The sequence below is a fragment of the Salvelinus alpinus genome, chromosome 37 (genome assembly GCF_045679555.1).
Source record: "Salvelinus alpinus chromosome 37, SLU_Salpinus.1, whole genome shotgun sequence".
In the NCBI taxonomy this organism is placed as follows: Eukaryota; Metazoa; Chordata; class Actinopteri; order Salmoniformes; family Salmonidae; genus Salvelinus; species Salvelinus alpinus.
This window is the reverse complement of record NC_092122.1, coordinates 2,896,285-2,909,142: the sequence shown is the minus strand read 5'-3', so window position 1 is coordinate 2,909,142 and position 12,858 is coordinate 2,896,285. Positions and strand designations below refer to the sequence as shown.

Below are 12,858 nucleotides of genomic sequence, written 5' to 3'. Positions count from 1 at the left end.
CAGAGCCATATGCCACATAGGCCTGCCATCATTCACTTTGAACGGAACTATAACTACAGGCAATAGCAACAGCCACAAAATACACCTGAATTAAGTTCTGCAATTATGTCAATACCACGGGGGTCCTCTTTACATTTGGGTACTTTACAGTCCTATTGATCAAACAACTGTGAAAAAGGCAGGCTCTGTCTCCCTTAGTTTGGCACATTGACAACAACAAGATCAACAACTGTTAGCCAGAGCGAAATAAGATCAAATCTAGTGAGGGAACATTAGATAAACCCTCTCAAACCTTTTCAGCTAGTTGGCCGTTAAAACATTGCACTGAAACGATGGGGAATAATAGCCTGCTCGCCCTTCTGCTACTTGCCTAGGATGCATGCTTGTCCCAACCCACTGGGTCCCACCCCTGGTTGCACGTTTTGTTTTTTGCCGTAGCACTACACCGCTGATTGAAATTACCAACTCATTATCAAGCTTTGATTATTTGAATCAGCTGTGTAGTGCTAGGGGGGGGGGGGGGCACAGTCTGCTCCATGTTGTAGAATTTTAGTCAGATAGAACCTATTTTAAAACTTCATATAAAGTTGGTTTTGTAGGATAAACTGGAAATGTGATATTTTTGACTGATATTATGATTGTTTGTTTCATATCTGCAAAGTAGTTTAAACACTCAGTTCCACTTTAAGCCGTCCAATGATAAACCACTGTGGAGAAGCGGTGGGAGGGTTAATTCCAGGAAACTAACCCTGCCAGCTCTTAATGGAACAGAGCATATTAAATGGGCATTTACCATCTCTGTGGCTTTCAGCTTTCAGCCTCCTACTGAGAGAGAGATGGAAAGCGAGATGAGCACGACTTGTTGAAATTAGCATCTCAGGTTGAAAGCCTAAAACGCGGCCCACCCAGAGGCATGCTGAGATGGAGCTGTTACGGTGGCCGTATTACCGCTACACCGGCAGTCACGAGTCATGACCTCAGTCAAATAACACATGACGGTTTAGTCACGGTAACTAGGCTTTTCCAAGCTCTGATGCTGCTGATGGTCATTAGTAGCCTACCAAACTTGCTAACTGCCTGGTAGGCACCACTCTTTTGTCCCTCTAATCACTCTGACATCGATGCAAATGTCAAATCAAACACTTCGTGATCTCATGTTGCGCAACATTTCTATAGGCTATGCAATTGAGTGAATTTTTTTTGATGGCCTCTATTAAAAAGAGAAGGATCCCATCAGCTTTCTATAGGCTAGGCCCACAACTGTCCCAGAGTATGTTTGGAATATTTCTTTCTGGCACAGAAGGACAAGTTGACCAATAGAATAGGTCAACTTTTATACTATAGGGGATAGTAGATTGACATTGGCTAGTGCTTTTGCTGTTCGTTAGGCCTACTCATCTTGTTGGCTGACGAAAAGTATATGTGGACAGTTCTTCTAACATCTTCAATATGCGCCTCGGATTTTGATAAGAAGGACGCTCACGCACTTCGGAACTGAGATGCCTATGAGTAGGACCCGATCACATTACTGGCATTGGCTAATAAGAGTTGTGATATGAGAGAGCCATATGAGGGAGAGGTGCTTCAGAGCACGGCACTTGGTAGCCGGGAGAAGGGAATTATAATTGGTATATTCAGCCCAAGGGTACAACGGCGACTTTGTCCGCAAAAGGGATGGATTATTTTAGGGGGCGTTACGGCCACACAAGGAGGATGCCACAGTGAAATTTGAAGCCTAGTGAGATTTTTACTAAGTCCTTGTTAAATTGTGAATGAGAGACTGATGAAGTGTGTGCAGCCTGCACAAGAAACAAAGCAGAGCGCATGCCTTTTCAAGCAACTTTTTTCAAATCATCATTAGTCGCATCATGCAGCCTTAGACTGTATTAAACATTTAAACATATAGCCCAACGTTTGAATCGCAACTAAAGTTGCATAAATAACTAAATGAAGCATATAGGAGGACCTGTTTCTTTTTTTATTTTCTTTTTTTCTTTTTCTCTTTTTTTGGGGGGGGTGGATCAGCTTAATATTGTGGAAAGAATGTTGTTTCCAATGTAATTGTCTGCATCATTTCCAATCCCCCATATTTTTTTGGGTAAATATATATATCCATTCACGTATGCATACATATACACATATATACATACACATACCTACATAGACATACATACTTTTTTAAAAAGAGTATACCTTTATTATTATTCCCTGCAAACCCTACCACCGATCCCCCAATTGGAGTAAACTGATAAACATTTCTGTTTTTACCTTCAATTTATACATCTTATACACATTTACAGACACAGTCTACTTTATAATAGTTCTCTCTTGTTTGTTCTTAGTCCTTCCTCTATTTCTGTTGTCCATCCAGTTTGATTTCCACTTGTAACTGTGCTATTTCACAATAGCTCCGCACCTATACACATTTCACAGATCCCGTATGCCCTACATTGTTTATCTTGTTATTAGTCCCACCCTTCAGCTCCACTCAACCTTTCCCATCTATCTTCCAACATCATCCATTTCGGTTTTTTATTTGCCATATATTTTTCAGCTGTGCTGTGATGCTTCACAAAAGATTTGAATCTTCCTATTCTCATAGCTTCCACGGATTGTAAATTAAAAATAAACATTTTTGCTAAAATAATTATTATATTATTGATTGATTGACTATGGCTTTTCAAATCCCCCAGTATTGCTATCTGTAGCGTTAGTTCTACGCAAATGTTGCAATTCTTCAACCATTCCTGGACCTGTGACCAAAAACGAGCTACATGCGGACAATACCAAAATAAATGGTCTAATGACTCTGCCTCCTCACAGCAGAATCTACAGAGCTGAGAAGATTGTATCCCCCATATACAGTGGGGAGAACAAGTATTTGATACACTGCCGATTTTGCAGGTTTTCCTACTTACAAAGCATGTAGAGGTCTGTAATTTTTATCATAGGTACACTTCAACTGTGAGAGACGGAATCTAAAACAAAAATCCAGAAAATCACATTGTATGATTTTTAAATAATTAATTTGCATTTTATTGCATGACATAAGTATTTGATCACCTACCAACCAGTAAGAATTCCGGCTCTCACAGACCTGTTAGTTTTTCTTTAAGAAGCCCTCCTGTTCTCCACTCATTACCTGTATTAACTGCACCTGTTTGAACTCGTTACCTGTATAAAAGACACCTGTCCACACACTCAATCAAACAGATTCCAACCTCTCCACAATGGCCAAGACCAGAGAGCTGTGTAAGGACATCAGGGATAAAATTGTAGACCTGCACAAGGCTGGGATGGGCTACAGGACAATAGGCAAGCAGCTTGGTGAGAAGGAAACAACTGTTGGCGCAATTATTAGAAAATGGAAGAAGTTCAAGATGACGGTCAATCACCCTCGGTCTGGGGCTCCATGCAAGATTTCACCTCGTGGGGCATCAATGATCATGAGGAAGGTGAGGGATCAGCCCAGAACTACACGGCAGGACCTGGTCAATGACCTGAAGAGAGCTGGGACCACAGTCTCAAAGAAAACCATTAGTAACACACTACGCCGTCATGGATTAAAATCCTGCAGCGCACGCAAGGTCCCCCTGCTTAAGCCAGTGCATGTCCAGGCCTGTCTGAAGTTTGCCAATGACCATCTGGATGATCCAGAGGAGGAATGGGAGAAGGTCATGTGGTCTGATGAGACAAAAATAGAGCTTTTTGGTCTAACTCCACTCACCGTGTTTGGAGGAAGAAGAAGTATGAGTACAACCCCAAGAACACCATCCCAACCGTGAAGCATGGAGGTGGAAACATCATTCTTTGGGGATGCTTTTCTGCAAAGGGGACAGGACGACTCCACCGTATTGAGGGGAGGATGGATTTGGCCATGTATCGCGAGATCTTGGCCAACAACCTCCTTCCCTCAGTAAGAGCATTGAAGATGGGTCGTGGCTGGGTCTTCCAGCATGACAACGACACGAAGCACACAGCCATGGCAACTAAGGAGTGGCTCCGTAAGAAGCATCTCAAGGTCCTGGAGTGGCCTAGCCAGTCTCCAGACCTGAACCCAATAGAAAATCTTTGGAGGGAGCTGAACGTCCGTATTGCCCAGCGACAGCCCCGAAACCTGAAGGATCTGGAGAAGATCTGTAGGGAGGAGTGGGCCAAAATCCCTGCTGCAGTGTGTGCAAACCTAGTCAAGAACTACAGGAAACGTATGATCTCTGTAATTGCAAACAAAGGTTTCTGTACCAAATATTAAGTTCTGCTTTTCTGATGTATCAAATACTTATGTCATGCAATAAAATGCAAATTAATTACTTAAAAATCATACAATGTGATTTTCTGGATTTTTGTTTTAGATTCCGTCTCTCATAGTTGAAGTGTACCTATGATAAAAATTACAGACCTCTACATGCTTTGTAAGTAGGAAAACCTGCAAAATCGGCAGTGTATCAAATACTTGTTCTCCCCACTGTATATAACATTCTATTAGTTGCAAGAATTTTGTACAATAATTTAAATTGAAAAATTCGAAGTTTTGAATCCGGCGTTGTTTTGCGTATCAATTCATAAACCATGTGCCATGGAATGGGTACATCGAAAATCTCTTCCCAACTATTTTGCAATTTATATGGCACAGCTGTAAGTTTTTTGGTCCTTAAATTAAATTGGTATATGTTTTTATTTATCACACTTTTCTTTAACCATTTATGTTCTTTAATATAAGGCCGACATACAAGTTCCTTACTTTTATCCCCTTCCACCTGCCTCTTCCATTTTTGTGGTAATGCTGCAATTAATTGGTTGTAATTTTGGGTAGAGCAGACATTTCCATATGTCTGTGTTAGCTGCATGTGTGACATTACTCCACCAGTCCTATTTATGATATCATTAACAAAAATTATACCTTTTTTAAACATTTCTTCGATAAATACAGTTTTTTTATCAATTACTATATTTTAATTTAACCACAAGATTTGTTGTACTATTTGTTCCGTCCTTTCAGGTGGATTAAACTGAAATTGCAACCAACTTTCTAAGGCTTGTTTAAAAAATAAAGATATTTTGGAGATTATTTCCTTTTCAAGCAACCGAAAGTGAGCAGGTGTAATCTGAATAAAGGGAAAAAGGCCCTTCTTGAACATAGGATGAGACATTCGTACCAATCTACTAGAGAACCAGTTTGGATTTAAGTATAACTTTTGTATGACTGATGCCTTTAGTGAGAGGTCTAATGCTTTAATATTTAATAATTTCTGCCCTCCGAATTCATATTCGTTATATAAATAGGCCCTTTTAATTTTATCTGGCTTGCCGTTCCAAATAAAATTGAATATTTTTTGTTCATATAATTTAAAAAGCAGGTCACTAGGTGTAGGCAAAACCATAAGCAAATAGGTAAACTGTGATATGATTAAAGAGTTAATCAGGGTGATTTTCCCACAAATAGACAGGTATTTTCCTTTCCATGGTAGCAAGATCTTATCTATTTTTGCTAACTTTCTATAAAAATTTATTGGAGTGAGATCATTTCTTTCTTTTGGGATTTGTATACCGAGTATGTCCACATCACCGTCAGACCATTTAATTGGTAAACTACATGGCAATGTAAAATGTGTATTTTTTAGTGATCCAATACGTAATATGGTACATTTATCATAATTTGGTTTTAATCCAGAGAGGATAGCAAATGTATCTAGATCCTCTAAGAGGCCGTGGAGAGATTCTAGTTGTGGTTTTAAAAGAAAACATGAATCATCAGCGTACAATGACACCTTAGTTTTTAGGCCCTGGATTTCTAATCCCTTAATATTAATGTTTGATCTAATTTTAACAGCTAACATTTCGATGGCAATAATAAATAGATATGCCGATAGTGGACAACCTTGTTTTACTCCTCTAGATAGTTTAAAACTTTCTGAGATGTAGCCATTATTTACTATTTTACACCTAGGGTTACTATACATAATTTTTACCCATTTTATAAGAGATTCCCCAAAATTGAAATATTCTAGGCATTTATATATAAACTCCAGTCGTACTTTATCAAAAGCCTTTTCAAAATCAGCTATGAAAACCAGGCCTGGTGTCCCCGATATTTCATAGTGTTCTATTGTTTCCAGTACTTGCCTTATATTATCTCCAATGTATCGTCCATGTAAAAAACCTGTCTGATTAGGATGAATAATATCTGACAATACTTTTTTTATTCTATGCGCCAAGCATTTTGCTAGGATTTTTGCATCACAACACTGAAGTGTAAGAGGTCTCCAATTTTTTAAATGGACTGGATCTTTATATATACCACTTGGGTCCTGTTTCAGTAATAATGATATCACACCTTCTTGTTGCGTGTCTGATAATCTATCATTTATATAGGAGTGGTTAAAACAAGCTAATAGTGGTCCTTTGAGTATATAAAAAAAATATCGCGCTTGCAAAAATACTTCCACTGGTATGCCATCCAGTCCTGGAGTTTTCCCATCCTTAAAGGCCCCAATTGCATCAAGTAGTTCCTCCTCTGTAATTAGGCCTTCACATGAGTCTTTCTGTACAGATGTTAATTTTACATTATTATTAGGGAAAAAATCCATACAATTAGTTTCAGTTAGTGGAGATGGAGCAGCCTGAAACGAAAATATATTCTTAAAGTACTTTACTTCCTCTTTCAAAATATCATTTGGTGAATCATGCGTGACTCCATCATTTGTAACAAGTTTTAATACGTTTTTTTTGGTAGCATTTCTATATTGAAGATTGAAAAAGAATTTGGTGCATTTTTCCCCATATTCCATCCAGTTAGCTTTGTTTTTGTAATATATTACACTGGATCTTTCTTGAATAAGTTCCTCCATTTCTTTTTGTTTTTCCTCTAACTTATTCTGTGCCTCTATGGTACCGTTTTTATTGTTATCTAACTGTACTGTTAGTCCTTCAATTTCCTTTGTTAATATGGACTCTTTTGATCGAAATTGCTTTTGTTTTATAGATGAGTACTGAATTGCATGGCCTCTAAAGGCACACTTAAAAGTGTCCCATACAATATGGGGATCTGCTGTACCTATGTTATGTCTAAAAAAGTCAGATATAAATTCTTCTGTCCTAGTTCTAAACAATTTATCATCTAGTAGGCTTTGATTAAATTTCCAATATCCTCGCCCACGTGGAAATTCTGTAAGAGTAATATATATGCCAATTATGTGATGGTCCGACCGCATTCTGTCCCCTATCAAACACTTTTTACAGGACCTGTTTCTTTGTTAACCGCTCAACACAGAATAGCAGCATGTGTGCACACTCCCTCAAATCGTTTGGAGAAAATATCCTTTCTATTTTATTCAGCTATGTTCAATTGTATTCTTCATACTCTAAATTAATATAAAATAATGCCTACGGAATTCGAAGCAAGTCTTGTCTGCTAAATTAACTAATGTAGCCCACAGCATAGCCAGCTCAGGGCCTAACATAAGAACAACTATTCCGTTCTTCTGAAATATACTAGGTGTCTTTTTAGATCTGTCTAAAATAAATAATGGATTTGTTGTGATGGTGTGGGCTATATTAAATAGATGTATTAAACTTTTTTAAATGTAGTTGTTCCAAATGTCTGGAAGCCAGGAGATGCTGAACGTGTTTGTGGGAATTAATGGTCAATTACCGTGAGACCGGCAGTTATTTGCTTGACAATCACCGGCTGAGAAAATGTCATGCCCGACACAGCCCTAATGCTGAGGCACGCACACACACACACACACAGGGGGAACCCAGGGGCCCATTACACACAGCGAGGACCAAAGGGCCAGTCTCAGTGATGTAACCAGCCAACACAGTCTGGCTAAAATATTTATCTCCTGCTATGAGGAAGGAAACCTGGTTTTAAAATGCCGTCACGACCGCGCAGACCATACTATAGACTCTGCAGCTTTTAGACTCTATAAGACATGGACACACACACACACACACAGGGATCCATGCACACACACACATACACTCACTGGCAAAGTGAGCGAGTCAGTGAGCAACACGGGTAACTGGAAACAGGAAGGCATGGACTCAGAAAGATCAGTGTTCCCTCCTGTTCTACAGCAGTCCAAAGCCTCTGCTGATCCCTGGGCTTTAACGGAATAAAGTGGAACAGGACAGCATTTTCTGACCTTTCATCACCTTTATACAGCTCAGTAAGTGTCGGGGATAGTTCAATGGGACATGAACCAGCAGGTCAGGAGGAGAGAAGGGTAGTTCTCCCGCACCCTTTAAAAAAAAAAATCCACAAAACTACTACATTTTATCTCTGGGACCCTCAGGGTGACAAATCAGAGCAAGATTACTGAAATCAAGTACATTATTTACCTAAAGAGGTGAATGTGTCAAACCAGTTGCCTTGATAAGTGTTTTGTTGTACACTCTCCTCAAACAATAGCATGGTATTGTTTCACAGTAATAGCTACTGTAAATTGGACACTGCACTTAGATTAACACGAATGTAAGCTTTCTGCCCATATAAGACATGTCTATGTCCCGGAAAGTTGGCTGTTGTATACAACATTCTCTAGTCACATTAGTGCACGTTTGCAACAACCTTCCCGGTTTAGGGACACCGACCCCGTAGAGGTTAACGTTTCCAAGCCATGGCAGAGGAGTCACTTACTGTATCTCATCTCTCGTTCCCTCACTCATCCATCACCCCATCCCTTCCTCCAATCCTGATCTTATAGGATGAATGGATCGGTGTCGGAATCACTCCAGCGAATTCACTAAAGAATAGCTCAATTATATTAGAGGTAACTGTATTCCCCAAATCCCCTGATTGAAATTAGTCTTCCCAGCCCTATTTATTTAATGAATATTCTCCAACGTATAAATGCTCAATGACTAGTGTAAGATCTGTCATTGGCTGTGGAGTTATAATTTAAAGGCGGGGTGGGGGTTAAGGTTATTTTGTTTGTAAATGAGTCATTGATTCCAGTGGGGTTTGAAGGTGTTTATGCGTTGTGTGTATGCAGGGGCTTAGGGGTAGTTTGTCTGTTTTAATGTAAATTAACAGTTTAATTGACTGATGATTCTCTAGGGGGTTGGAAGGCGGCCCCATCCAAAGGGGAGGTGCACAGAAGGTGTCCTTGATCACTGATGATGACTTCATTATAACCCCCCCCCCCCCCCCCCTGAGTATCATGATATAGAAGGTTTTACTGATCATAATGGGTGGGGCTTTTAAACAGCACTGGCCGTGTGCATTTCATGGCTGCCTCTGTCTGCTAATAAGCCTGACAAGAGCGAGACACACTCCGCTCTGTAACGGCTGCTACAGCAAAGCCTCGTTTACAGGCCTCATCTCCTAGCCAATCAGAGCATGACGCTCATGTCTCTCTTCCCAAATGGTACCCTATTGACCAGAGCCCTTTTAATAGTGTACTATTAAATCACATTATATTGGTCACATACACATGGTTAGCAGATGCTATTGTGAGTGTAGCGAAATGCTTGTGCTTCTAGTTTCCGACAATGCAGAAATATCTAACGTGTAATCTAACAATTCCACAAAAAGGTCCTAATACACACAAATCTAAGTAATGGAATGAGAATATATACGTATATGGGTGAGCAATGACAGAGCGTCATAGCAAGATGCAATAGATGGTATAAAATACAGTGTATACATATGAGATGAGTAATGCAAGATATGTAAACATCATTAAAGTGTCATTATTAAAGTGACTAGTGATCAATTTATTAAAGTGGCCAATGATTTCAAGTCTGTATGTAGGCAGCAGCCTCTCTGTGTTCGTGATGGCTTTTTAACAGTCTGATGGCCTTGAGATAGAAGCTGTTTTTTATTAGTGAATAGGTTGCCATTTGAGACGCTATCCTGTATCTATCCCCAACGGTGTTCCCTGCCTTAACTAACGAGAGCCTTAATGAGACAATCAGCGTCTATTTGTGTTTAACGAAGCAACGTGGTGTCAGTTTTACTTATTCACACCTCACTCCCTCCTGTTTGTTTTTTCTCTTCACAGAAATCTACTGGACATGGACACCTTCTCCAAATCAGACCCAAGTAAGATCACTATGGTTTTCTGTTTATTTGTTAGTTCCACAATGTCACTGTTAATACCTGTTCCATGTCAATGTTTCTGTATAAATGGTGAGTGTGCCTGGGGGCTTCCTGAAGCTCTGCTCTCCTGAAACATCTCCAACAAGCTTTATATCCCGTTCAGCAGGATTGGGGTCAATTCCATTTCAATTCCAGTCAATTCAGAAAGTTTACCAAATAACAATTCAAATTCTTCCTCCTTGAAAAGCTATGAAGAGAATTGGGATTTCAGTGTACTTCCTGAATTGACTGGAATTGAAACGAAATTGACCCCAACCCTGCTGTTAAATCATTTAACCCCTCTCTATGCCCCAAGCCAAGACCTAATCTGTTTTAACCCATCCTCACACTCCCTATCCAACCTCCTCTCTCTGTCTGGGCCCGGTTTCCCAAAATCATCATTAGAACTTTTCGTATGAGAATTGGTAGTCCTTTACACTCGTACCCATATACGGGGTGAAAATGGCAGATTTGGGCACTGATAAGCCCCTAAATTGGAACGGCATCAAAGGCCATCAAAACTCAGGCTTTGCGTTGTACGAGTTTTGACTAATAGCCGCTCTGAACTTGCGCCCATCCCTCCTGTTAATTGGGCAACTTTTGCACGTTTTTTTGTTGTCTGAGTGAGGGAACTCGATGTATTTTGAAAGATGAGACGTTGAGGATTATAACAATACCACTTGGATGTCATATAATCAAGCAAAACACCCGTGAGTCCAAATGTGCACTTCATATATCATAAAACTCTTGTCATATACAGTGTCAACATTTATGATCACTATGGTTGATATACAGTTACAAGATGACATGGCGTCATACCCTGGGTTGTTCAGAACAGAATGAGCCTATGTCTGTTGTGAAGAAAATTAGCTGTGGAACACACAACTGAATGCACGCATGACTCCTTTGCGATTTTATAACGGGCAGTTTTTGGATGATTAGTAATTGTGTGATGATGGGGATGCAGGGTTGTGTTCCAACCAAAACAACTACAAGTGTAAAAAGCCACTTATAGTTGAAGAATCTTCTTTGAGTCATAAAGGTGCATTGAAATTACTAAGGAACTGTGCACACTTTGGAGAGGTGTGTGGCCACTTGGAAACACCAATTAGTCCTCTCACTCAATTCTTTGTCATTGCTTTATTTTTTGTTGCACCTACCCCACATTTTTCAGGAATGTTCTTCTAACCTTACTGAATGTATTCAGAGTATCCTCAGATTTCGTTATCAACAAATGTGGCGAAATGTACAATACACGTAAAATGCACATGATGAAATCTACAGTGTGATATTTGGATTCAGGGGTGTGAGCTGTTGTGTCCTCAACTTTGGAGATTATGGTAAAATTATTAGACCAAACTGTTCCCTTTTCAATTACTACCATGCTTATGCATATGCCTTTTCATATTGTGTGCATAGAGCCAGTGCAAGAGGGTTAGTGCAAAAGCCATTACGATAACTAAATATATAATGAAGGGGGTCTGCGCGATGTATGTATCTATCAGTGGAGGCTGCTGAGGGCTCAAAATAAGGAATGGAGTCAATGGAATGGTATCAAACACATCAAAGACGTGGTTTCCATGTGGTTGATACCGTTCCATTGACTCCGTTCCAGCCATTATTATGAGCCCTCCTCCCCTCAGCAGCCTCCACTGGTATGTATGTATGTTATTATGTCATATTTTACCGATGAATCACTGTGTATTAATAAGTCATGTGGTTAATGGTTTTGTGTTGTTGTGGCACTGTTGCCTTTTCTCTCTTGCTCTTTCTCTCTCTCTGGTTGGAATGCCTCACACATGCTCTCCATCTTTCTGTTTTTCTTTTCTTTCAGGCCTTTTGTCTGCTTTTTCTGCCTGTCTTGACATTCTTATATTCCACTAGCCTTGCATGAATTTCTGTAAGTCTTTTTTTTCTTCCTTTCTTTATGCATGTCTCATGACGTGAGCACAACACACACACACACACACACACACACACATACACACGCATTCCTGTACTTGATATCAGTGTGTGTCAAACTTGTCATCAACATTGTTTTGTTGCTGATCTCTATATATTCAGCATTTCTCAATGCTGTATCTTAGTCTCCCCATCTCTCCTCTCCCCTCCACAACTCCAGCCCAAAAATAGAAACAGGTCGTCTTCCTTCTCACGCCTCGTTAGACAGTGACTCCGCTCATATGTCACGAGTCATATTCTCAAGGCAGATTTATTCATATTCCAGTTTGGGATCTGTGGCGAAGATTAGGGAGAAGGAGGCTTTGTGACTAATGATGATATGATGATGAGCCAGGTCCAGGGCCATAAACATTCATGTAAGGAGGCACTTGTGCTGAGTGGCCATCTTAATCATGCTGAGTGCTGCTGCTCAAGTCTCCCAGCATTAAGCTGCTTCAGTGGGCAGCGAGAGGGTACAGGAAAGACCAGGGGACAGGAGGGATAGGGGGACAACTCTGGCCTTTTCTTCTCAGGTCTCAGGTGAGACTTAAAGGTCGTGTATCTCTCTTTGGACGTGCCTTTGAAAATGAAGGGAGAGGGAGAGAAATGGAGTGCTAGTGGGAGTGAGGCAGAGACGGGATAGCGAGAGACGGGGAGAGAGAGAGGGACAAAGGCTCCTCTTATGTTCGCTACATTCCTCTCTTCCCTCTCTCTCTTTAAGAGGCATATGAACAGAGGCTAATTGGCTTCAGGTCTCCTCGGGGCTGCTGAGTAAGTGATTAAATGTAGGTGTGTGTGTGTGTGTGTCACTAACTCAACAGGAGCTTATTATG

The 12,858-nt window shown here is 40.2% G+C and overlaps 1 protein-coding gene across 2 annotated transcripts in view; it reads left to right on the top strand.

The window, feature by feature from the left end:
* The window catches only part of LOC139565792 (copine-8), a 124,228-nt gene that overhangs the window by 33,766 nt on the left and 77,604 nt on the right, over nucleotides 1-12,858 (top strand). For both annotated transcript variants that reach the window (XM_071386361.1, XM_071386360.1), the window contains exon 2: nucleotides 10,008-10,048. In XM_071386361.1, coding sequence (XP_071242462.1) covers nucleotides 10,008-10,048 — 41 coding nt within the window. The remainder of the gene's footprint in view (nucleotides 1-10,007; nucleotides 10,049-12,858) is intronic.